Source organism: Aplysia californica, unplaced genomic scaffold, assembly GCF_000002075.1.
Source record: "Aplysia californica isolate F4 #8 unplaced genomic scaffold, AplCal3.0 scaffold00415, whole genome shotgun sequence".
In the NCBI taxonomy this organism is placed as follows: Eukaryota; Metazoa; Mollusca; class Gastropoda; order Aplysiida; family Aplysiidae; genus Aplysia; species Aplysia californica.
Window position 1 is genome coordinate 603048 of NW_004797685.1, and position 24422 is coordinate 627469.

Here is a 24422-nt window from a genome sequence, read left to right on the forward strand (position 1 = left end):
GCATGTCTATAGTGGACACCTCTATCTGCAGGTGGCAAGAGGGTGTCATTGGTAGGTCCTACTTCTTTTCATAGATAACATATGTGTAGCCCAAATTCCTGCTCAAAAGCAAGCTGTATTCGCTTTACAATCAGTACTATAACCCCAGCAGACGTGCTTTCATTCTGATAGAACCTCATCTTCCTGAGAAGAATCCTCCTCTTTCTTTTTCCCTCTGTTGCTTCTCTTTATTGGTTTTACTTTTTCTGCAGCACTTAATGACCACTATTGTGTCGATGTGCTTCTCCTTTATATTAATACAAACTAGCAAGACAAACAGTCAGCTCTATTTTGCTACCTCAGAATTACAAGTTCTATCTGCTCAGTACTTAGTTTTGAGAAATTAGACATCAAAGAGTGGGTGGTTGGCGGGTGCTCTGGTGTGGTTTGCTCCTTCTTTCCTGTCAAACATCTATCGTCCTTATCTCCCCTCCTTCTTTTTTATGTTTGTTACTCTCTTGTAACACCTCTATTCTTCTGGCGCTCATATGACCTTATGCAGTTGCGAGCGCTGTAAAATCTTCTACTTAAACTAAGACATCAAAGATTCTGAGTTTCGCAACATATTAAGCTTTTTCGAATGCAACTCTTAGAATAGTGACTCTGAATAATCTTATTATATTGATAGAGCAGACAGAAAATTTCAATCATTTGATTTCTGACCTCATGGCCTTTGTAACTCAAAGGGTAAGAAATGTCAGATTGGACTTTGTAGTTCTGAGGTAGTCATTGGTTCCCCTTGTGTTGTTTCAGGACTTGGAGCTCCAAGGTCAGCAAGGTTTGGCCATGGTGGACCACCTAGTCCGCAGCCCCTTCTGTGGGGTCAGGGAGGTTCAGGAGTTTTTTGAGTGAGTAGACTTTTATGAGTGGGTGGTTGGTGGGTGCTCTGGTGTAGCTTGCTCCTTCTTCCCTATAAAATGTCTATCGTCGCTATCTCCCCCTCCTTCTTTTTTGTGTTTGAAATTTTCTTGTGCTGATATCACGATGTGGGTGGTTGGCGGGTGCTCTGGTGTGGTTTGCTCCTTCTTTCCTATCGAACAGCCATCATCTTTATCTCCCCTCCTTCTTTTTTGTGTTTTTTTACTCCCTTGTAACACCTCTAATCGGGGCACTTATACGAGCTTATTGTGTTGCGAGTGCCGTAAAACGCTTACTAAAACTAAACTGTTATCATGATGCCTCACATATATAATTTATGTATAGAGATGACTAATTTACATTTTTACCCACTTTCGTTCCCCCCCTCCTTCCCCATCCCTATCCCCTTCCCCCTCCCCCTTCCCCCATCTCCATCCCCGTTCACCCATCTCCATCCCCCATTTCATCCCCCTCCCCCACTCTTCCTCCCCCTCCCCCACTCTTCCTCCCCCTCCCCTCATCATCATTCCCCGTCCCCCGTCCCCCTTTCCATTCCTATCTCCCCTTCCCCCATCCATCCCCACCTCCCCTTCCCCATCCATCCGTATGTCCCCTTCCCCCTTCCTATCCCCCCTCATCCTCTAGTAATTTCAACCTGGACCAGAGTGAGCTGGACCCCAAACTAGTGCTGCTCCTGGATGGCCACCTGTCCCAGTGCTCAGGGTCAGCGTTCACCGCGGCCTCGTTGAGGAAGGCCCAGGAGATACTCGCTGCCATCTCCCACAGCCGCCAGCACTCTGTGCTCAGCTCTTTGCTCAAGAAGGTACGTGGCAATGGCTGTGCAGGCCAGTACTGCTGTTAACTTCAGTGCTTCCACTCTTCCGTATTTTTACAGAAATCCGTACTTTCTGCCAGTTCCGTACTTGTTCCTCCATCATTATCAACTCCCTCCGTAAAAAAACTGCAACGGCGTAGGACTAGATATCTACTGAAATTCCGTAGCAAAAGATCTGTGCTCGCCTCCGTATCGTCTTGTATAAGCTACGGATATTCACGGTAATTCTCTCGGCAATGAGTTAATGTTACAGAGACCTGCCCATGCGTTCATTGCGGGTTGGTCGGCAGTACACTTTTACCTGCAGATTGATCAAAATCTGGCGAACTTTTTGTGCCAATTTCCTCCTTTCCATCGTTCACTCATTCCGTCTGTCTATCTTAGGACTGTTGCTGCGGCTGGAAAATATGCGCGTTGATCAAGTAAATTGACTTGTCATCTTAGACAGAAAATTACTGTCAGAAAGAAACTTGTTTGCAAATTTATTGTCTAGATCTAGAGAAATATCAATGCAAAGATTCTACGGCACGGGAACGCGATAAGGGCCGCGATGAAATAAATTATGCAAAAACTTACTAAAATCAAGAATAGATTTAATTTGAAGTGGTGTTCCGAGGTTATGACATGCGACATTCAGAAGTGAAAATTGTGGAAAATTAGCGTGTACGCTGGGTAACTGTATTGTGAAGGTACATATCTATTCATTATTCCCACGTTTGCCTTCTATCAATCGTGCGATGACAAATTAGTTTTTATTATAGTAGCAATGGAAGGGGAACGTACTTTTAAACATTGCCAGCAATGGAAAGATATGTAGGTGAAAAAATCAAACAAGACAAAATGTTGGCGAACAAATAAATGTTATGGGTTGTAGACAGTTTCTTCAAACAGGCTCCCAAATGCCATTTTTAACACTCTAAAAGCGCTATATTTCAATTTCTTTGGGGGCATCGCCCCCTGAACGCCCACCGGGACTCTGTCCCTGGACCCTGCTGGGGGCCTGTGCAGCCCCCAGACCCGCGGCAGAATTTTCCTTACTTTTCTGCTTCAGCTGGTGGAAGCACTGAACTTACAAAACACCTTTTTTCTTTCTTTTTTTTTTTTGCGCCAATATTTTTTGATATGCTAAATTGAAAGAGGTAGACCAACTGGAAGCTACTGCGGCACAATGCGAGATGAGGCAATCACCAAGGGCCTGGATGTACCGAAATCCGTAACCCACTGGTCGACCCTGGCAAAATGGAAAGAGGCGAAACCCAAACTGCCGTTCGCGCAGCTGCTATCATACCAGCTTGAGGCCTTGCTCAGACGACAAGACCGCCAGCTTCTCTCCCAAGTGAAAACTGGTAGAAAATGACACAACCTGAAATCATATCTACACAAAATTGCGCCAGCAGACTACCCACGTCTGTCCTGTTGACCCTGTAAGGAGGAGGACGAGACTATGGGTCATGTGTTCCTGAAATGTCCCGTCAACTATGATGCCAGGACATGTCTGCTGGGACATTTCAGTGACCCACGTTAAGCACTTTTTAAGGACCCCCGAGCAAGTGTTGAGTTCCTGTGTGCTGTCGAGAGGTGTGCCGAAATTGGAGAATGCAGCCAGGGAAAGGCAAGTGTGGTGTTGAATGCTCTCTGCCGTATGTACTTGACGGCGTACGGAAAAACTCCAGACTCGGAAATGAAAGCCTGATCAGTTACCCTACTTGTGTGAAAAATTCAAAGTGAAACTGTGACTAGTGTTTGGATGAATAAGAATTCAATTTTTGGAAGAATGGTATTTTAAAAAATCGTTATGCTGTGAAAAAAAGCCTCTTTATCTCGAAACTTGTTGTGGATTTTAGCTTACGGCAGAGTAAGTGGTGGGTGCTAATCGATACCAGTACTCAGTAGGCTACTCATTAAAAATTACCCCCTTAGTAAGAATGAAGAATTCATTGAGAGTTCGTTAAGAATGAACCCCTTCAGTAAGTGCTTAGATATTGTAAAACTCAACAGAAGCTGGTTGACGAACTCAGCTCAAGAGAGTTCGAGGCAGTTTGTCTCTCCCTGATAAATGAATATACTTGGAGTTTATTTTTCCTTTCCCTCAACTTATGCACTTTCTGTCTGTCTGTCTGTCTCTCCTGTCTGTCTGTCTCTTTTGAATGATTCTCATACGCCTCCACCAATCACCTTCACCTTTTCAGACGAGTTCGTACGATTACGAGATTCTGGAGTTTTTGCTGCAAGAACTTCAGGAGAGGGAAAAGAAGGATACGACAGTTAAAGTAAGTTTGGTTTTGCCATTTGACAATTATGTTTTAAAAAAAATGCATTTAATACATTTTTGCAGGTGTGAGTATGGAAGACTGTTTTCATATCAGAAAAAATATGTTCTCTGTTTTCTATGGGTAATTCCACTTCACAGTCTTGATGATGCTGAGGGGAAATCATTAACTTTTAAGACAAGATTTGTGAATAATGATGACGGTGAATCCCATAAGTTGGTTGGACAGATTTTTGCTGCAGATGGACTTTGTTGAGTGGCTTGAAAATATTAAATGGAGAAAAGTTTGGTCTGAAGGATAAAAAATTATTTTTAAAAAAAGTATTTTTTAATGTCTCTGGCATTGGCGTTGTTTGTGGTGTAGTGGTTAGCTGCTTCGCTCTCACACAGGAGACCCTCGTTGGATTCCCGAGCTGGGAGAAATTTCCCCTTCAAAAAAGAAAAGAGAAAGACGGTTTTTTGCTTTCGACGCATCAGGCACACTGAAACCCACATCAAAGAATGTAAACAGAAGGATGTCGTCAAGTGTGTGATCTACCTACTGCCTGTTAAGCATGCAAATTTAACCTAAATTTTCGTCTCTGAGAGTGGTTGCTTTCCCCCTCTTCCCCCCCTCCCCCCCAAATCTGTTTAGAATCTTCAGCTGCTTCGCTTCCTGGGAATATACACCCGCAACAGTCCCCCGGGTGACCTTGAGCGTAAAGAATGCAGCCAGTGGACGGGCACAGCGTGTGACGTGAGTATGAACAGGCCTGATTTGACGTGATTTCTACGCCTTTTGAATTTTGAACAAAAAAACCCAACAAAAATCCCCCCCACCCGCCCAAAAGAAACAGAAAGCGAGTGTTCTTTTTAGAATGTTCTGTTTTACATGGGTCTCAATATTCCGCTATTTAGCGGATTTCCGCTACCGCCATTTCCTCCACTGAACTCCGCTACTGCGACAGCGGACCGATCAGAAAGAGAGTTGCTGGGAGCAGGGTGACTGCCAGGCCCTGGGAACTACCCGGGAATTTGCAAAAAAACCCACAGACCCCGGAAGATACATAAAAGGTCTCGAATATATTTGAAAACCAAACCTGATAATGTCTTTAAGTTCAATTTTGCTGGTCACAATTGTGACATTAATTCGACTTTTCCCTTTTTGAGAGTACGTTTCACACGAACAGGCGGCTATGGCGGCAAGCGGAATTGTATGTGACACCGAGGCTCGACCGGAAAATCAAAATCTACTTTCGCTTTCATTACCACCCAGAAATTTGTCAGTAATTGTCGCATAATGCAACATTTGTAACATGCAGGTTCTGCATTACAAACGTGGTATCGCCATGAAAATAAATCAATATTTGTCACTGTGCTGTCACTTGTGGGGGGCAAAAAAAACAAAAAAAAGAAAAAAAGTCATGCAAGCGTCTTGTCGGGCTCGCCATTGTGACCGGTCAGTGAACCTGTGCACGTTCTGAGCGCTGCGAAGTACCGGACTCTGGAATGGGGGGAGATTATTGATTTTTTGTACTCGGGGATGGGGGGGGGGGAGGGGGGGGGGGGGCTGAACGCAACACCTGAGGACAAAAAAAACTAAAGTTGGAAGCAAATTTTTAATATTTAGAATTTGGATTACTACCAATTTTGCAAAGTAAAGTGCGTGTTGGTGCAGGCCTTGTGTGAAATCGGCAATCGTCATAACTTGTAAGCGTGTTATTGAACTTAGGGACCTAAGTGTTCGCGTTTCATTGGATGGGTGACAGTAAATTATATCTCTATATTTTAGCTTTCTGTTCAAGATTCGCAGATTTTCAGTGTCACTGCATCTTGCCCTCTCACAATTCATACACCTCTCACACTGAATAGGTCTACTGGAGCTATTCAAGTTATCACTCTACTTTGAGTTGGAGCATTAATTTTTGTCTTTCACGTTTATTATACAGTTGAACTCGGATTCAACGAGAGGAGATAGATTCCCCGGGTTTTATTTTCCTTCTTTAAAATCAATAAAAAATAACCCGGATTCAACGAGCACTAAAATCAGCGAGCACGGATTCAACAAGGTCGCTTCCAGGGTGAACAGGCCCTGCAGACGTGGCTTCGCTCATTTTTCTCCCAGAACGAACGAACTTTATCTGTTCCCAGAAACCATCCATTGCAACTGCATCGTGAACCATTATTCATGTAACCGATTGCATGCGACCAATCAGCGGCCTTTTTTCATACCAACACATGCGTTGTTGGCTCGCGCACGAGTCTACTCTGACGTGTGTCGGGGTCGGATGGGCGGCCTGCACACGTGTGACTGTGTGTGTGTGTGTGTGTGTGCGTGTGTGTGTGTGTCGGGGAGGGGGGCTCGCATTAGAGGTCCGGGCGTTGAACGTCGCAGATACAGACGCGTCACAGTCTTTTTTTCCCCTCTGCAACTGATCATTATTACAATGATAAGCTAGTCTTGACATAGATCTTCGTAATGAATTGTGCGATTGTCTATGAAATCTAAAGTTGCTGTTTATGCTAGGCTCTACACAGCAACACAACTTTTTGGTAAATAATCGAGATGACACAGGAGTGCATTTGAACAAATCGGTCTTTTTTTTTACACAGCTTATAATATCAGGCACTATTTGTGACTTCCCTTTATACATTACTTGCTCAGTGCCTGTAATCATCTACACAAAACCTCGTGTTTGCTATAACGAACACTCAGATTCAACGAGATTTTAGGTCAGGCCCGGCGACCTCGTTGAATCCAAGTTCCACTGTCATATATGATATGAATTATGACACCCAGACTGGTTCATGACAGTCGATATTCTGGTTCTAGGCCTTTTCTCAGGCTCAAGACAAGATTCATTTTTATATAGTTTATATATGCAGGAGAATGATGAAGGGAAAAATATAAATAAGTCGCACAAGACCCCAGTGCGCCACCACTTTCTGTACGTAATCAAGATTGTAAATATTTGGTAAGTGACTCTTGAAATTATCTTACAAACCCTCAAATTGGAGTGAAATAACCTTGCTTTGATAAATTGATGGTTTTTATTTCAGCATTCTAGGGTTCAACAGTATAATAATAATGGGTGTTTCGCGAAAATGGGCTTCACCCGCAAAAGTTTCTCCTTTTTAAAAATTCTGAGTTGAGACCCATGGTTTTAAAAGTATTAAAATATTAGCATACTATGGTTCCATTAAGAGCATTTAAATATCAAGGTCCCAAGATCTGGAATACTTTGTCCGGTAGTTTAAGAGATCAAATCCTTTAATTCATTCAAATATTAGTTAAAGTCATTTCTGTTTTTAAATTAATAAGACAAATATTTAGATTTTCTTTTAGTCAGAACACAATGTATTGATTATATGTTACTGTTGTATTGTAAAGTGCCTGTGTACTTTAATCAGGGTTGAGTGCTGTATAATTGTCATGTATTATTATTGTTGTTGTTTTTCTTCTTCTTCTCCTTCTTCTTCTCCTTCTCCTTCTTCTTCTTCTTCTTCTTCTTCTTCTTCTTCTTCTTCTTCTTCTTCTTCTTCTTCTTCTTCTTCTTCTTCTTCTTCTTCTTCTTCTTCTTCTTCTTCTTCTTCTTCTTCTTCTTCTTCTTCTTCTTCTTCTTCTTCTTCTTCTTCTTCTTCTTCTTCTTCTTCTTCTCCTTCTCCTTCTCCTTCTCCTTCTCCTTCTCCTTCTCCTTCTCCTCCTCCTCCTCCTCCTCCTCCTCCTCCTCCTCCTCCTCCTCCTCCTCCTCCTCCTCCTCCTTGAAATTTTGATACACAAAACAATCCAAGTATGAGAAGTCATGTCTACCGTCTACAGGGTGTCTTTAAAAAAAGAGGACCCACTTATAGGGCAATAGCTCAGTCATCTCTACATTAATATTTTAAAAAACTTCGAATATACAGAATCAGTCAGGGGGAGGTCGATTTTGTAAAAAAATATGAAGAAAATCAATCGTGTTCGAGAAATATCAAGGTATGAAAATTTCAACCGAAATTAGGTAACACACAAAATGTACGTCTTAAAAGAGTTCCGTGTCTCAGCCTGAACTGAAATGAACTGACCTTGTCACCTCTATTCTGAACTGAGCTCAATCTGACAAACTGACAGCCTCCCAACGCTGCGGAGAAAAGTGTTTGTTGTAGACAGGTGGACCTCTTGGACAATGTCATTAGTGGGTGGTTTGCGGGTGCTCTGGTGTGGTTTGCTCCGTCTTTCCTATTAAATATTATATCTATCATCTTTTCTCTCCTTCTCCTTTTTGTGTCTTGTAACACTTTTAATCGTAAGCACTTTTATGACCTTGTGTTGAAAGTGCCGTAAAAGTTTTACTAGAACTAAACAATCAATGTGATTATAACATTATATAAAAAAACAAACAAAAAAACATAATATGCCCGGGAGGGGGGGGGGAGTGGTCATTTGTATGGGTGATTGTCCTGGGACAGGTGACTGTCAAAAGCAAGTCTGACTATATCGCACTTTCAACGTTCATGTCCTCAGCTGCCGGAGCTGAATGCCCTCCCTGCTAGGAGTGCCACGCGTCTGCCGTTCCACAGTCTGGTCGGGGGCTCAGATATCTGGGCTATAGTCCGGCCTGAGCTCAACCCCCATAGCCTGGACAAATGGCTTCAGATGGCGCCACTCCTTTCTGTGAGTCGTGGGTTGTGTGCTTATAGTTGGTTGGCGTGGCGTGCTGTTTGCCCTGGTGGGTTTTCTCCTTCTTTTTATCAAATATTCTGTTATCCTTATTAACGGGAGGAGCTACCCTTGAGGAACATTTTCTATGTTTGTATCCGGAGATCAAATCTAAGTACACATATAAGTTAGACATAGTAAAATCTCTTGATACGCAATTCTATTTTGGCATAGCTAGAGCGGTTGCTATGGAAATGGCCGCCATCTTGAAAAGAAACAATGAATTTCAAATCCCTAAGGCTTTCTTATTTAGAGACCAAATTTGACGAGAGTATACCTGGACCAGACCCTATCAGAGTAACAGCAAGTTTTTTTCAATAAGTGCAAAAGAAAAATAAATATGAGAATTTTCCCAAAGTATAAAAATACCTTTTCTAAATTTAGGTGGCGTAATCGCTTGCCAATGGAAAAGTATTATTTTTTTCAAATATCTCTGTTACATTAATGGAAGCCTTGCCATCTATGTTTCCTGAAAGTTTCATGTCAAAAGAATAAAAACTAAGGAAGGAGTAGGGAAAGAACTGCTCAAAAATTATATTTTGCGAAAACAGACAATAATTGAGAAAATTCACTATATTAATCCATCCTCATGTTTTTAAAGGCAATTTACCTGGAGAATAAAGTCTTTGTCAATTATATCCATGCTATTTTTAGACAAAAAACTGGTTTATCTTAAAAAATCAGCCAACATAAAATGTGCATAACCTGACCCAAAATCTGCAGAATCAAGGGTCGCTCCTCCCCTTAAGTCTCTCCTTCTATTTTGTGTTTGTCACTGGGTTATAACAGTTCTATTCTTTGACAATTGTTGCAAGTGCTGTAAAACTCTTTCTGGAGCAAAAGCATTTGTTATTACTCTTTCTGGAGCAAAAGCATTTGTTATTAGGGTAATTGGAAAGAAGAAGGGGGGGGTGGGACATATTAATGTTTTCAGTGATGCAAATTTAAATAGAATTTTGCCTAATATGGGCTGGTGATATGATGCAAATTTAAATAGAATTTTGCCTAATATGGGCTGGTGATATGTTTCTAGTGATGTAAATTTTAAGAGAATTTTGTTTCTGAGTTGGGCCCAAACAGCACCTAAAATTGACTAAAATTAAGAATTTAAAAAAATTTGGATAACCTATAGCTCTTTGCCAGCAGTTTCTGCTGTTTGCTGACAAATTTGAGATCCCCCCCCTTCCCCCCACCCCGAAAGTTCTCTGAACTTAAAATTTTTGTTGTTGCTTTGCTGGAGTCATAAAAAAGGTAAATCTCATGATCCTTCTACTGAGCTTTCAGCCCGGACGACCAATCTGCTCCATCTGCTGTTTATGTGAGGTGTGCTGACAGCAATCCAAAGAATGGAGATATTAGGCGAAAAAAGATACTAGAGGGTCAGGTTAATACATTTTCAATTGATGCCATCTTCTTAAGTCTACCGTGTCTTTTATTATTCCATACTTACAAATTTTACACACTGCACCAAAGAAATTGATGTATCAATTTCCGTAAGGCTGAAATCCGAAAAGTAACTCATTTCGTCAGCACACCTCACATTTCATCCAGTTACAGGATTTTTATTTAATTCTGCTTTTTTTTTGTTTGCCCTGATACTTCCTCAAATCTAGGTGAACAGCGACAATCTGGTAATCGCAGCAGCCACCATAATGACCAAACGCTATGTGGAAAGAATGGCTGCATCTGCTGCTTCTGCCTCCTCCTCCTCTTCCTCGTCCATGAACAAGGGCAGGCGTGCAGCTAACTCCGCAGGCACAAACGTTGGCGTTAGTGAAGAGTTTGTGTTGCTCCTGCAGCAGATGAATGATGTGCTCTCCAAACTGAAGCTGGTGGAGAACGCCGTCTTCTTCTGCTGCTCCACTGTGGATGATGTCACCAGCCGTGAGTGTCTGTCCCCTCCTTCACTCTTAGAAGATAAGATAAGATGCATCTTTTTTGTCCAGATCCTGGCTCATTGGTTTGGTTTTTCACCACGTGCACACGCGCACACATGCACACACACACACGCACCCACACGCACATGCACCCGCACGCACCCACACACACATGCACACGCACTCACACACATCTGTGCGCATAACCATAATAAAATAATAGTATGCTTGCACTCACAAACAGGCTCACGGTTACCTCATGATATAAATGAACAGTAATATAAACAATAAGAATATTAAGCTAGATACAAACTGAGTATTCTGATTGTAACTCAACGGTATTCTGATGCATGCTTTAAGTACCTAGTGCCCATTGGCACGGATCTGTTCGGCAGGTGGGGCTAGCCAGGTTGCGTGCGAAAAGCAACCGTAGTGGCACAAAGCCGACGGTGACCCTAAAAAACAAACGCTTTTGTTTTCAAGGCTGTGAGTCGGGCTATCGTTGTGTATCAGACGATCCGATCCCCCCTATGGGTACTGGGCATTAAAAGTCCACATATCTACTTGGCCCTAAGCTGACAAAACGCCTTTTAAAAAATATTTTTGGCTCCATTTTTTAAAAAAAAAACCGAAAACCCAATCAGATACCCTGCTTGTGTGAAAAAAATCTAAAATGAAACTGACTATTTTGAAAAATAAATTAGCATTCAAATTTCTGAAAAACTCTTTTTTTTAACTTGGTTACGCTGACAATACGACTTTTTATCTAGACACTGCTCTGAATAAGAAAAAGGCGTTTTGTCAGCATACGGCGGTACTGGCTAGATGCTGCCTTAGAGTTTTCCTCTTAACTCCCTTATCTCCGGCAAGCTGCTTCCTGCGGCTCACGGTTGGAACTGCTTTACGGATTAGCCAATTGCAGTGGCTCGAGCTCATTCGTTTACGACTTCAACGTCAAATTAGCTTTTGGAAATTGCTAAGAACAGGTCTCTTTTTACTGGGAATTCTTTCGTCAGATGAACTGTCAAAATAGGTTGTTTTATCTCAGGGTTTTTTTTTCGTGTAGTAGTGGGTGTTTGGCAGGTTGCTTTGGTGTAGTTTGCTTCTTCTTTCTTATAAACATCAATCATTCTTATCTTTCCTCCCTCTTCTTTGCATGCTTCTTTCTTGTAAAACCTCTAAATCTTCAGCAGGATATATATATATATGTCCTTCCTGTGCTGCAAGTGCCATGAAACTTACACTAAAACTAAAACCTTTTGTCATAAACTCTTCCAGAACTATGCTTTTTTTTTCCCCTTGTAGTGGAAGAGAAGGTGCTGGTCCTAAAGGGCTCCATTGGCTATGCCAAGAAATGGCTGCAGTCGGCTCAGGAGGTATGTGTGTGTGCATCATATGATACGTGTCGTGCAGCAGTAGAATCAGGCACTCGTCAGTTTTTGGACATGTTGAGTTATTGGTATAATCATAAAGCTTGTTCATTTGTCTTGATTTTGATGACCCCCCCCCCCCCCCCAATTTATCTTGAATAGAAGTTGAGATATATCTGCATTTGAAATAGGTGGAGATTGCCTTGTTTCAGAGATTATATTAACGAAAAAATGGCTGCAAAAGTTTGGTTATTTTCATAGCTTGAATCCCGTAGTAACTGAAAACCGGTATGTCTTTTTTTCCGAAATTCATCGAAATTCACGAAACTCCCCCCAAAAAAACAAAAAAAAACCCAACACACCAAAAGACATCTTCTCCACATGTTGATAAGGAATTTGCGCTGTACAAATGCTATCTATTATTGTTAGTAGTAGTAGTAGTATTAGTATTATTAGTAATCTTTTATTATTTTTATTACTATTATTATTATCATTATCATTATTACCATTATCGTAGTTTTTACCGTTATTATTATTTTCATTTTTATTATTGTTATCATCATTATTCCACCAGACGGGCGAGGACAAGAAGCGCCCAGAGCGTGCCGCCGCCCGTCTGACCAGTCGCCTCCTGTTGACCAAGACTCAGCTGGCCCTGGTCCGGTGTGGCGTGGCCGAGGAGGAGGTGCCGGCCGCCTTGCTGAAGAAACCCGAGGAGCTGCTGCAGAAACTGTACAGCCTCCCGTGTGTGCTGCGAGCGCAGCAGGGCTTGCCCGGACAGCACGGTGAGTGGTGGCGCCAGGGGGGCTGTTTGGGAGGTGAAGAAGGTTGTTTGTGAAAGAGAGAAGGCTGTTTTGTACTGGTGCCTGATGCAATTTGGGAAAGAAAGAAGGCTGCTTTGTAGTGGTGCCTGGTGCAATTTGGGAAAGAAAGAAAGCTGTTTTGTAGTGGTGCCTGATGCAATTTGGGAAAGAAAGAAAGCTGTTTTGTAGTGGTGCCTGATGCAATTTGAGAAAGAAAGAAGGCTGTTTTGTAGTGGTGCCTGATGCAATTTGGGAAAGAAAGAAAGCTGTTTTGTAGTTGTGGTTGAGGCTGTTTGGGAGAGAAAGAAAGCTGTTTTGCTTTTTCTTTTTTTTCCCCTGCTCTTTGGATTGAAAAAATGTTTCGCCTTTTTTTTTTCCTTGAAATTTTTTGGGGGCCTCCCTTTGTTCATGGCAGAGCCATTTGAAAAGAAAAGTATTCTTTCTTATGCATTTAGAATAGTTTTCTTCATTTTATACCTCGGGTAGCAATTTTTTGAAGTAGGAAAAGTATTTGAACTGCCACATATATAATACTTTTCCTCAAAAAATGTTCCTAAGTAGGAGATAGAATAATTTTTCTCTGGGCTGTTAACTCGACATTTTTCAAAGCCACGGCTCTGATGTTTTTAACAAAAATTGCGTCCCTTGGTGGAAGTTAAGGCCATTGACAAATCTCCTTTCCAGCAGACATGTCTCTTAGAATAGTTTTCCCCTAAACCCGCGAATTGGTCATAAAAGATGTTGAGCTAAAAAAAAAAAGAAAGAAAGAAAGAAAATTCAAAATCAATTGCCCAACGGGCAGAAAAAAAAATGCTGTTTTTTTGTTGTTCATTTCATTATTTTCGACAAGCGCCTGATTTTACCACGAAACCTCACATATATACACTTTTATTTTTTACTTCAGATATCAATGAGCTGGCGGACCAGATTGGGGAGCTCCATGAGTTGGACCTGTGCCAGATACGCTTAGCTCTGCTGGACAAGTGGCTGATGGGGCCTCTCTCCGGCGATGACATTGATCAGGTGAGGGGACTGAACGAGTGGTGCTACTTGGATTTTTACTCTTTACTTTAACTCCCGAATTATTGTTGTCCCCAGGATCTATATTCAGTATGCAAAGAAGATTTCTTAAAACTTCTAAGACTTATTTAACATTTTTTTTTTCAAGGCATTAACAGTAGATGTATGTAACTTTTACAGACCATCACGTTTGACGTCTTCCCGACAGATGAAAATGACAACGAAGAGGAGGACAACATACAGAGGTTGGTTTTCTTCTGGTGAAATTCTGTATGCGTCTTATCTCGCTTCCTCCTTTTCTTTATGTGTGTGTGCCTGAAGAAAGGTCCCAATTGTTGAAAAAGCTATTTTTGAGCAACAGGGTAAAAAGGCCTATAAAGATAAAGTCGTACTTGGTCAAAAATCTAGTTCCCTCAGAAAACACAATGTTTAACCATTTTCTGATAACATTGAAAAGATTATATGATATTTAAGTCTAAATATTCTACTATTAGTTATTTTTGCTGCTTGTTGTACCTCACCAGAGTTTTAAAATGTGCTAGAAATTCGTTTTTTCTCCAAACTGTGTTTACACCCTGTGTTACAAAATGTGGTATATCTTAAAAACAACTCAATATATATGTATATATATATATATGTGTGTGTGTGGGTGACTGAGAAAAGGATCCACATGTGCTGCTTTTTTTTTTGTAGTGTACTGCATTTCTGCATAAAATGACCTTTCCTGATGACACCACTCTTTAAAAACTTTCCTGAATCTCAATAATTTTGAGATATGATATGGTCACTTTTTTTAAGTGCAGGGTACCACCAACTACATTTGAGAAACAACTTCAAAGTTTCAGGCGAGTTTGACGTGAAGGGAAATACTTTCATCTCTTCGAAATGAAGGTTTTTGAAAAAAATATCTAATCTAGCAAAACTGAGCAAACAAATGGTCAATGAAGCGATTTTGAATCCCTGCACAATTTCCACAAGTTTGCAAAAAGGTCCTCATTTTTTTTTCGTCGCCAGTTCTCTGTGATATTTACTTTGCTGTTTTTCCTTTCCAGAGCCCTCTACCTCCTTGGGTCAAAGGACAGTGCCAAGTGCCTGGATCACATAGCCAGCATTGTGGTATGTGTTTTGGAAGAGCTGTAATGTCTTTGTGTGCTTGCTTTGTTTCTGAGTGGTTTTCAAAATTTTATTTTTAAAGGCTGAATAGAACGGTGGTGTGGGTAATTGGAGTGTGCTCTTGTTTTCTCTGTTTCTTTTCTAATGTTGCTATTGCTCTATATGCGCTAAGTGGTTGGAGCGCCATTGGTAGGTCCTACTTCTTTTTTTTCCATCTTTGGTTTTTGTCCGTCTGTCTTAATTTTTCCCTCCTCGAGATGACTATTATTGTGTCGATGTTCTTCTTTTTACTCAAACAAGGAAACAAACAAAGCTCTATACATGTGTACGGTTCCTTGGAAAGTGTGGTCGCTGTGGTAACGACTCATTCAACTATTCTATGGTTCCAACTTGGCGTAGGCTACCTTAGCGTACCATTGTGTTGTAAACTAGCTTATCATAATGATATGCTGCGATCTATGTTGTGGTGCTGATGTGTCAGAACCTTTGTTACATAATGTAAAGTACGTTATCCACTGAGGTGATGAGAGGGAGGGGGGGAGGCAATTACAGCGAATTATAGGCGATTTCCAGGTTGAGAACCATAGATATGGGGTACATAGAAACAGAACCAATAAATTGGCAAAAAGATATTATTAATCCGAATACAGGAAAAAGAGGCTAACACAGCACATGGACGTGGATGGCTGGTGCCTCTATAAATAAATCATTGATGGTCTGGTATCATACGGTGGTACAGTAAACTTCAATATCATAAGGATGAGAAGTAAATTCTTTATCGTAATGATGTGCTGAAAACTTCTTTATCGTTATGATCTGCTGTAAACTATGACTTGTATAACGACCTGTTGAAATGACGCCTCATAAACGACAGCTCAGCTGAGCAAGGTGGTGGTTGGTGTGTGTTCTGGTGTGGTTTACTCTTTCTTCCCTATCAACAAACATCTTATCGTCTTGATCTCTCCTTTTTTTTGTGTGTGTCTTCGTTAACCCTGTCCATACGCCCTGTGGTCGTTTTATACCCCCCAGGGTTGTATTCTTCTTATTTTAGAATACTTCTAGTGCAAATTTCTCTTTGATACTTTCAGTATTTCTTTTAAAAAAATCATTTTGACAGACTGCTATTCAAAGAGTACGGACCGGATTAACGAATAAATTTCCTCTTTGGAAAGCGGTGGCACAGTGTTCCCCACGTCGTATGGATACGATAGTAAAACACGATGTACGGATAGGGTTAAACTCTTTTCTTCAGCACTTATATGACCTAGTTGTGTTGCAAATGCCATAAAACGCTCACTACACCCGTCGAGGCGGTGCTACTGACTGAAGTGTCTTCAGGCCATCCCCAAAGGGGGGACATTACCATGTTCTGTTGCACAGTAGAATTGTAAATGGGCCGATTCATCAATGTCATGCTCATAACTATGCTGGAATTGCAACAGGGAACTGCTGCTTTTTCTTTCCTCATCCTTACTGTCAGAATTTTTTCCTCTACTTCTTTTGTATGTTTGCCGCTCTCTTGTGACCCGCTATTTCCGGGGTGCCTTGATAGTCGAAGCAGACTTTGTGCTGTTGAAGCTAGAGAGGTGAGCAGAGTAAGTCTGATTCCCTGTAAAGACTTCTCTATTGACATTCACCCCTTGGCGCTCATATGACCTTTTGCAGTTGCGAGGGCCATAAAACCTCTATTAATACAAAACTAAAAACGCTTGCTAAAACCAACAAAATCGAAAGCTCAGCTGAGCAAGTCGGTCTTTGTACTGTTTGGGCTGACGGAAATTCTCTGTGACCACAGAATGATTCTTTCTATATAATATATATTTTAAAAAATTTAAGTGCTATTAAATAACATTAACACCCCCCCCCCCCCCCCAAAAAAAAAAAAAAAAATAAAAATAACGGTATTGAAGACTTCATATCTAATTCACAATTGAGTTGAGTTTTTCTTTAAAAAGTCTGGATGATTTTGAGACTTTCCGGCTTTTGTTCTGGTATTCAGACCATATTCGATGTTGATTTGTGGTTTTGGGTTAGGTTTTTTAAAAAAAACAAACAGAAACCAGTTTGTTCTTCGTTTATTTTCAGAATAACTCGTCCCTGAACATGTGGTCGAAGAAGCGATCATTGTTTTGTTTTATAAAAACGGCAAGTGAGGAGGATTGCCAGATGCTTTTGGGGAAACAGCTGGAAGATGTGAGGTGAGGAGGTGTATGGCTCAGTGTGTTTTCTTTTTTGTTTTCTTTCTTCCACCCCCCCCCCCCCCACCCCCCACTAGTTTGCTAATATCAAACACCATGAATCACCTGCTAAGAATATTCTGGAAGTATAGATTGGAGGCAGAAGAGGAAGGGGAACCTGCTGCCAAATGATCAAGTCAAACCTCAAGGAAGAGTGGATGAATGATTGGGCCACAGGTACGACAGGAAGGAGGATGTATGGCCACATGAATAAACCACTGGTCAAAGATCCAATCAATGAGCTGAGGAGGGGAGATCAATCCATAATCTTCCAACTTAGAACACAACATGTACCCCTCAACCAACATCTCAACCGAATTGGAGTAAAGCAGTCTGCTGCCTGCCCACTATGTGACTACCCCTCAGAGACAGTGGAACATCATCTGTTCTTCTGTAGAAAACTAACTGATTTAAGGGGATGTTTTCTTCCCAGCTACCCCACACATCTAATTGCCTCTACTCCTCACGACAACAATTAGAACAAACATGCAACTATTACCGAATGGCATCATGCAGAAGAGTTAACGCTCAGATGCTACTGGATCGCTAACAACAACAACAACAACAAGAGGAAGGGGAAGACATAACAGAAAATGGGAACAGGACGTAGAAATCGGGCTTGTAACCAAATCAATGCAAGCCGGCAGAATGGCAAGAGATGGGGGTATTGTATATTGACTAAAAGTCAGAGAAGCAATGTCCAAATACTGGAAAAGCTAAGAAGTTGTACAGCCAACACTGCCGTAAGCTGACAAAACACCTTTTTTCATTTTGGCGCCTACTTTTTTTCTTTGCTAAATCAAAAGCCTGATCTGTTACCCTACTTGTGTGGAAAAAAAATCCAAGTGAAACGGGCTAGTTTTTTTAATAAATTAGAATGGAAATTTCTAAAGAACGCTGTTTTTTATTGGTTTCGCTGACAGAAAGCCTCTCTTTCTCGAGACTGCTGTGAATAAAGATAAGGCGTTTTGTCAGCTTACAGCAGAGCAGTGCAAAGAACCATATCTGGTCAAGTGGTCTGGAATAAAAGACTACTCCCCTGGCAGTCGCTAGTTTTTCTGCTGGTCACGGGTAGTCAGACTACATTGGTGTGACTGGACTGGACTGGACTGGACTTCTCAGGCTTGGTGCAGAGCTGTGCTGTGTCACATGACTGGACGGGAAAGTTATCATTCATGCAGAAATGCTGCGAGTGATTCTGCTTTTACTCCTGTAGATTTGTCATCCTTTGGGTCACCTCTGACAGATGACAAAAGAGCACGCTGGGACGGGTTCGCCAATCGATGTTCCCAGATTCTGAATCCCGGACTCAGAACACCTTCTCCACTTGTACATCCCCCATGTCCGATCCAGACTTGACTACGGCTGTCAAGTCTACGGATTGGCAAAACCACACGTCCTAAAAATGCTAGACCCAGTGCAAAACCAAGGACTCCGCCTCGCTCTGGGGGCTTTCCGCACTTCTCCGGTGGAGAGCCTCCAGGTCGAGGCAAATATACCATCACTCACACTCAGACGCACACAACTCTCACTACAATACGCAATTAAACAGAGCTCAACACCAGAGAACTCAGCACACGACTGCATTTTTAAAACAAACCCAGAAACCATAAACAAATTCTAAAACAACGAAAAACTCACAAAATTCTTCGGCATCAGAGGAAACGAACTGGTAGATGACCTGGGGAAAAAATCCTTATCCCTTCTGTTGGGATCAACGACGAACACTCTCCCACAGACTGACTTTAAAAATAAAGTAAAAAACTAAACTTCCAATCTGTGGGAGAGCCATTGAAAAAAACGAACAAATAACAAACTGCACAACAACTGGGACCTCGAAATCCTTCAGGCCACTCCAGAAGAGACGAAGTTATTTTTACTGGATTACACGTCGGACACAGGGCCCTAACACACAAATACCTCCTTCTGGGAGAAGAGAAGCCGTTCTGTATCAGATGCGCCACAGATTTTACCATTAGACACGTTTTAACTGAATGTCTAGACTTCAGAGAGACCCGAAGGAAATACTTTAAAATTGCTAGACATTTTTTCCGTCGTTGTTCCCCACAGAATTTTAGCTTTTATGAAGGCCATTGGCCTTTGTGGGAAATTATAGAGTGAAATTAAATTATTAAAAATTTTAATGTTATTTAGGAAAGTTGTTTTAGATTGAAAGTATGTTTACACCGAATTTTAAGTATTTTAACATTTTAAAATCAAACTACTGACCCGAGCCTAGCTGTACAGTGAACTGTTGCGAATAAAACTAACTTGTGTTTCGCGCGCTCATACGACCTTATGTGGGTGGTTGGCGGGTGCTCTGGTGCGGTTTTCTCCTTCTTTCCTATCAAACATCTATCGTCCTTATCTCTCCTCCTTTTTTATGTTTGTTACTCTCTTGTAACACCTCTAATCTTCTGGCGCTCATATGACCTTATGCAGTTGCGAGTGCCGTAAAACCTCTACTTAAACTAATATGACCTTATGCTGTTGCAAGCGCCGTAAAACTCCATACTAAACTAAACTAAACAGATGACAACAAATTTCCTCTGTTCCTCTCGGCTCTCTGCTTTCCCCAGAGTGTCCCTCAGCTCCATGGCTGTTCATTCTCAGATGTTATCCTCCTGTCTCTTCTTCTATCTGCCTCTCCTTCGCCATACCATTTCAGCCTGTGTTGCTTGAGCAATCATAGGAGGTTGGTGTAAGGTGGGTACATGTCTCATGTGTCTTTTCACTTCTTCATTGGTGACATGGTCTGTGTATGGGATGTTAAGCAGTTTTCGGAGACATCTCATCTCAACAGCTCTTATTCTCTATGTCTGCTGTCAGGGTCCAGGACTCGCATGCGTATATATATATATCATCATCATCCGGTGCCTTGCCGACTGGCGTGGGCGACCATGGACCTCCACTTCACCCTGTCCTTCGCTGCAGCAATGGTGTCTGTTGTTCTTGCTGCTCCCAACCATGTTGTCATCTTGTCCAGTATCTTTTCCCTCTGTCTGCCTCTGCCTCTCTTTCCATCAAACTTTCCTGTTGTGACAATATTCTCTAATGCTTCTTTCCGCATTGTGTGTCCCAAGAAATTTGCCTGTCGTTTTCTTATATTCGTGATAATTTGTTTTCTATAATTTGCTTCAACCATGACTTCTTCGTTTGTTTTTCTAGCTGTCCATGGGATACGTAGCATGCGTCTTATGAACCATATAACAATAAATGAATATATATATATAGAAATATTAATGTCATTAAGGAGTGCAAAAGCCTGATATTTGAGCTTTGGGCCATATTCCTGTTTCTCCACATATGTTTCAGTTTGGCTGTGGTCTGTGCTAATGTGGAAAGTATTTTAGGCTTTGATCCTTCGTCTGTGAGTGATTATAAAGTGTTGAATATTTTCATGCTTCCATCATTTTACCGTGAAGCACTACTAGACAATGATATTTGATTACAATACATTTTTTGTCCTGTCCGTCTCCCCGTCTCCCAGTTGTGATCTGGAGGTGATGAATCTACTGTGTGAGCTGGAGAGCCTGGGGGTGCTGTTGTCTATGGAGAGTTTTGTACAGGCCGATAAAACCGCGCTGCTCACCAATCTGTTGGCCTCACACAAGCACCAGAAAAAGGTGAGACCAAATGGGTGTCAATAGTGTCATAAAAACATGCACTCAAACAACAAGAAGCAAACTCAAGTAGAAAATGAGTTACGGTAAGTCCTAAGTGTACGTGTGTGTGTGTGTGTGTGTGTGTGCGTGCTTGTGAGAGAGAGAGAGAGAGAAAGAGAGAGAGTGAGAGAGAGAGCGAGAGAACGTGAGCGACAAGCAAACTCAAGTAGAAAATGAGTTACGGTAAGTCCTAAGTGTACGTGTGTGTGTGTGTGTGTGTGCGTGCTTGTGCGAGAGAGAGAGAGAGAAAGAGAGAGAGAAAGAGAGATAGAGTGAGAGCGAGAGAACGTGAGCGACAAGCAAACTCAAGTAGAAAATGAGTTACGGTAAGTCCTAAGAAGTTCAAAGCAAACATTTTTTGAGCATTTCAAAGCGGTACTTAAGCTTGAGAGTAGTGGAATCAGGTTTTCGTCAATTTTTATGCATGTGGAGTAGAGTTGGGTCGGGCTCGGTAAATCAGTGTCGGGGAGTAACGAACTACTTGCTGGCCCTACCCGCAAATTAGCGGACAGGTAACGAGCTGTCCGCATGTGAAGATTCGTTCGCTACTCGCTATACATCGGACAGAGACAACAGTTCGCTTAGCGAGCGGATGGAGAGAGGCTTCATGCTTTCAGGCAGACGGATGGGGAATGACTGCTTTCATTGCTTAAGCCTACTACTCCCCCCCCCCCGAAAATAAAAAAACAAAAACAAATTAGCCTCCTGCCCCACATTGTTGTAGCTAGACATTCATGGAGGAAATTTCACATCCCCCCCCCACCCAATTAATAAAAAGGCCTTTGGGAATTCTTTAAACATCGCCTTCCCGATTATTGGAAAATACACAGTGTGACCCACACACAAGGTGAAAGGTTACACACATAGTACTACGTCACCAGCCTCTCTCACTCCTTGTGGCACCGCTAGTTGCTTGAAACACTAGGCCTAATTTCCAAACAATGAGCCTCACCTCGCGTCGAGTATCTCGTCTGCAAGATTTCGTCCATTTGCCCGCCCGCTCAATGAATAAAATTGTGGAGCGGACCCAAGAAACGAACTAGCTTGAGGTCCGCAGTCCGCTCGCTGAGAGAGTAAAATTGTGGAGCGGACCCAAAAAACTAACTGTCTTAAGGGTTCGCAATCCGCTTGCATGGCTGTCAGTTACCCGCTCGCTCAGACTGAGTCCACGAGTAACGAAACCGTCTGTCCGCTCTCCCCAACTCTAATGTAGAGTCATTGGTATCATCTTAAAGCTTGTTCATTTGTCTTGCTTTGGATGAAAACAAAATATCTATTTTTCTTGAATACAAGTCGAGATATTTGTGAATGAGGGAGGTTGGGTTCACTTGGTTTCAGAGGTAAAATTAGTGAAAAAATGGCTGCCAAAGATTAGTTATTTCCTTAGCTTGGGATTCAGTGGAAACGGAAATTTTTAATTTTTTTTGGTGTGCCTTTAGTCAACGTTTTTCAGAAAAATCCACACAGAAATGTGTTCTTTAATGGGCATGAATGATGTTTAGTCAGAAAACGAAAATTCGAAAAAAATTCACAAACCAGAAAAATGCCAGTTCCTTCACTTTGATTATTTTGACGAGCGCCTGATTTCACCACACTGCCTTGCATATTATTGCATTAGTATCTTTATGTGAACAGATGCTGTCAATTATTTTACTGCCCTAAGCTGTCAAAATGCCTTTTTCTTATTCACAGCAGCTTCGAGACATCAACAATTTTCGGTTTTCTGATATCGTCTTAACTATTTTGCACAGTGCATCAACTGTTGATCTCACACCCTGAAGAGAATGTTATTCACTATTATTACTATGCTCAACAGAAACCTGAAAATTGTTGATTTCTCGAAATTGGTGTGAATTTTGAAAAAGGCGTTTTGTGAGCGCAGGGCAGTATAGTTAATGCCCTTGGGGATTTGGGTTTGCCTTTATCTACACAGCTTTGAACCTATACTAAACAGGGGGGGGGGAGGGGTGTGCCTCGGAGATTGTGGTCCCTAACCAAGAAGACAGCAACTCTTTGTCTGATGTATGTGTAATATTTACTTTGGTCTGACCTGACATTACCTCCCTATGTATTATTCTCTCGACGGTCTGCATACTGCATGTGTTCCATTTACAGTGACTTACTTAATAATAGTTCGTCTTTCAATGTCTGACAATGATTACTACGTCTGCAGAGGAGAATATTTCTCAAGCAATGTAGAAGAATTAACACATTACAACCTAAGGGTCTGGACGGGAAGTCCATTGTTAGATCCTAAGCAAGGGGAAGGAACCCACCTCCTGTGAATACAAGCGTTTAAAAGACACATTTTGAAAATACTAAACCAAATTTTTTTAATCCAGAAAAAAAGTTAAGCAGAAAAATGAATGTACTTTCAGAAAAATATAACTTTATCAATGTATGCGCAAACTGTTGGGAATGTTCTCACTTTAGCTCAATCAGGGTGTCCGACCCGTCACTCTCGCTCTCAGCCTCGCGGTCGGGCCCTAGATCTAAATTCTAAATTTTCTACGTCTGAATCGCCCCAAACTCTTGCTATAATGTTATCATCAATATCTGAGTCATCTGATTTGTCATATGCTTGTTTGTTTTTTTAATCCATCGTTATATCCTTTTTTGAACTCAATTGTGCCGCTTTTCAAGGCGAGACTTCGTTTCTAAAGACGCTAGGTCGGCGCGGGCGAGTTAAGGTGTAATGTGTTAAACGTTAAGATGACTTATGGCTTCTGCAATGGCCTATTTAGGTCAAAAAGAGCATTAAAATAATTCAAAAACAAACTTGCCCTCCTCAGGCTACCGACCTGGTCATCTGTATGGCTTTAGACTATGAGGTATACGACCAGGGCTTGTGGAGAGACCTTCTGCTTCAGCTGATCAGGATGGGATGGGTAAGTCCTCTATGCATCAGCAAGGTGGTTGGAGGGCACCTTGCAGGTGGTTAGCGGATGGTCGGAGGTGGTTCGCTCCTTCTTTCCTATTAATCATCTATCATCCTTATCTCTCCTCCTTTACTTTGGTTTGTTACTTCTTTGTAACAGCTCTAATCTTTGGTGCTTATATGACCATATTGTGTTGCAAATGCCGTAAAACTCTTACCTAAAACTAAATTTTCCACCGCAAAGCTACGGTTGCCCTACACCACCCTTTGCTTAGGTAGCTTGGCCTTAACCAGGCTACTTTTCTCACTGTCATTTTCAACAGCCAAGTTGTCATTGACTTTGATGTACGGGAACTCCTTACCGGGCTTTCCATCTTTCATCCTTATCACAATCACCAGGTAGTCTGTACCATTTACAGTATAATCTGCTTATGTCAACATGCTCTGGGAAGTGGATTTGATGTCCATATATAAAATTGTCGATAAATGAAATATAATGCCAAAGAGGAAGAAAAGACAAGGGGAAGTCAGCGGTAAAAAGACAACGCTACTTATTTTAAGCTGGTTGCTTCCCTTGATTCTTACATAACTACACAGAGAAACTAACAAGAGGGGAGGGGGGGTGGGGTGGAGTTATGGTATCAAAGACCGAGCAACACGAGGTGCCCACTAAACACAAGCGCAAACTTTGTTGTAGCATCCTTGTAAGGCCTATTTATGGCCGCTTGCTAGGGAAAATGGAAAGGCGAGGCACTGACTCGCTGACCGTGGCACTTGCCA

At 41.7% G+C, this 24422-nt stretch overlaps 1 protein-coding gene across 1 annotated transcript in view; it reads left to right on the forward strand.

The window, feature by feature from the left end:
- The window catches only part of LOC106012561 (kinetochore-associated protein 1), a 32985-nt gene that overhangs the window by 6324 nt on the left and 2239 nt on the right, over nt 1–24422 (forward strand). The window contains exons 5-18 of the mRNA XM_035971310.1: nt 793–887; nt 1543–1720; nt 3922–4002; nt 4636–4737; nt 8485–8634; nt 10293–10563; nt 11862–11932; nt 12501–12711; nt 13634–13752; nt 13930–13994; nt 14802–14865; nt 16948–17060; nt 20590–20725; nt 23557–23652. Coding sequence (XP_035827203.1) covers nt 793–887; nt 1543–1720; nt 3922–4002; nt 4636–4737; nt 8485–8634; nt 10293–10563; nt 11862–11932; nt 12501–12711; nt 13634–13752; nt 13930–13994; nt 14802–14865; nt 16948–17060; nt 20590–20725; nt 23557–23652 — 1752 coding nt within the window. The remainder of the gene's footprint in view (nt 1–792; nt 888–1542; nt 1721–3921; nt 4003–4635; nt 4738–8484; nt 8635–10292; nt 10564–11861; nt 11933–12500; nt 12712–13633; nt 13753–13929; nt 13995–14801; nt 14866–16947; nt 17061–20589; nt 20726–23556; nt 23653–24422) is intronic.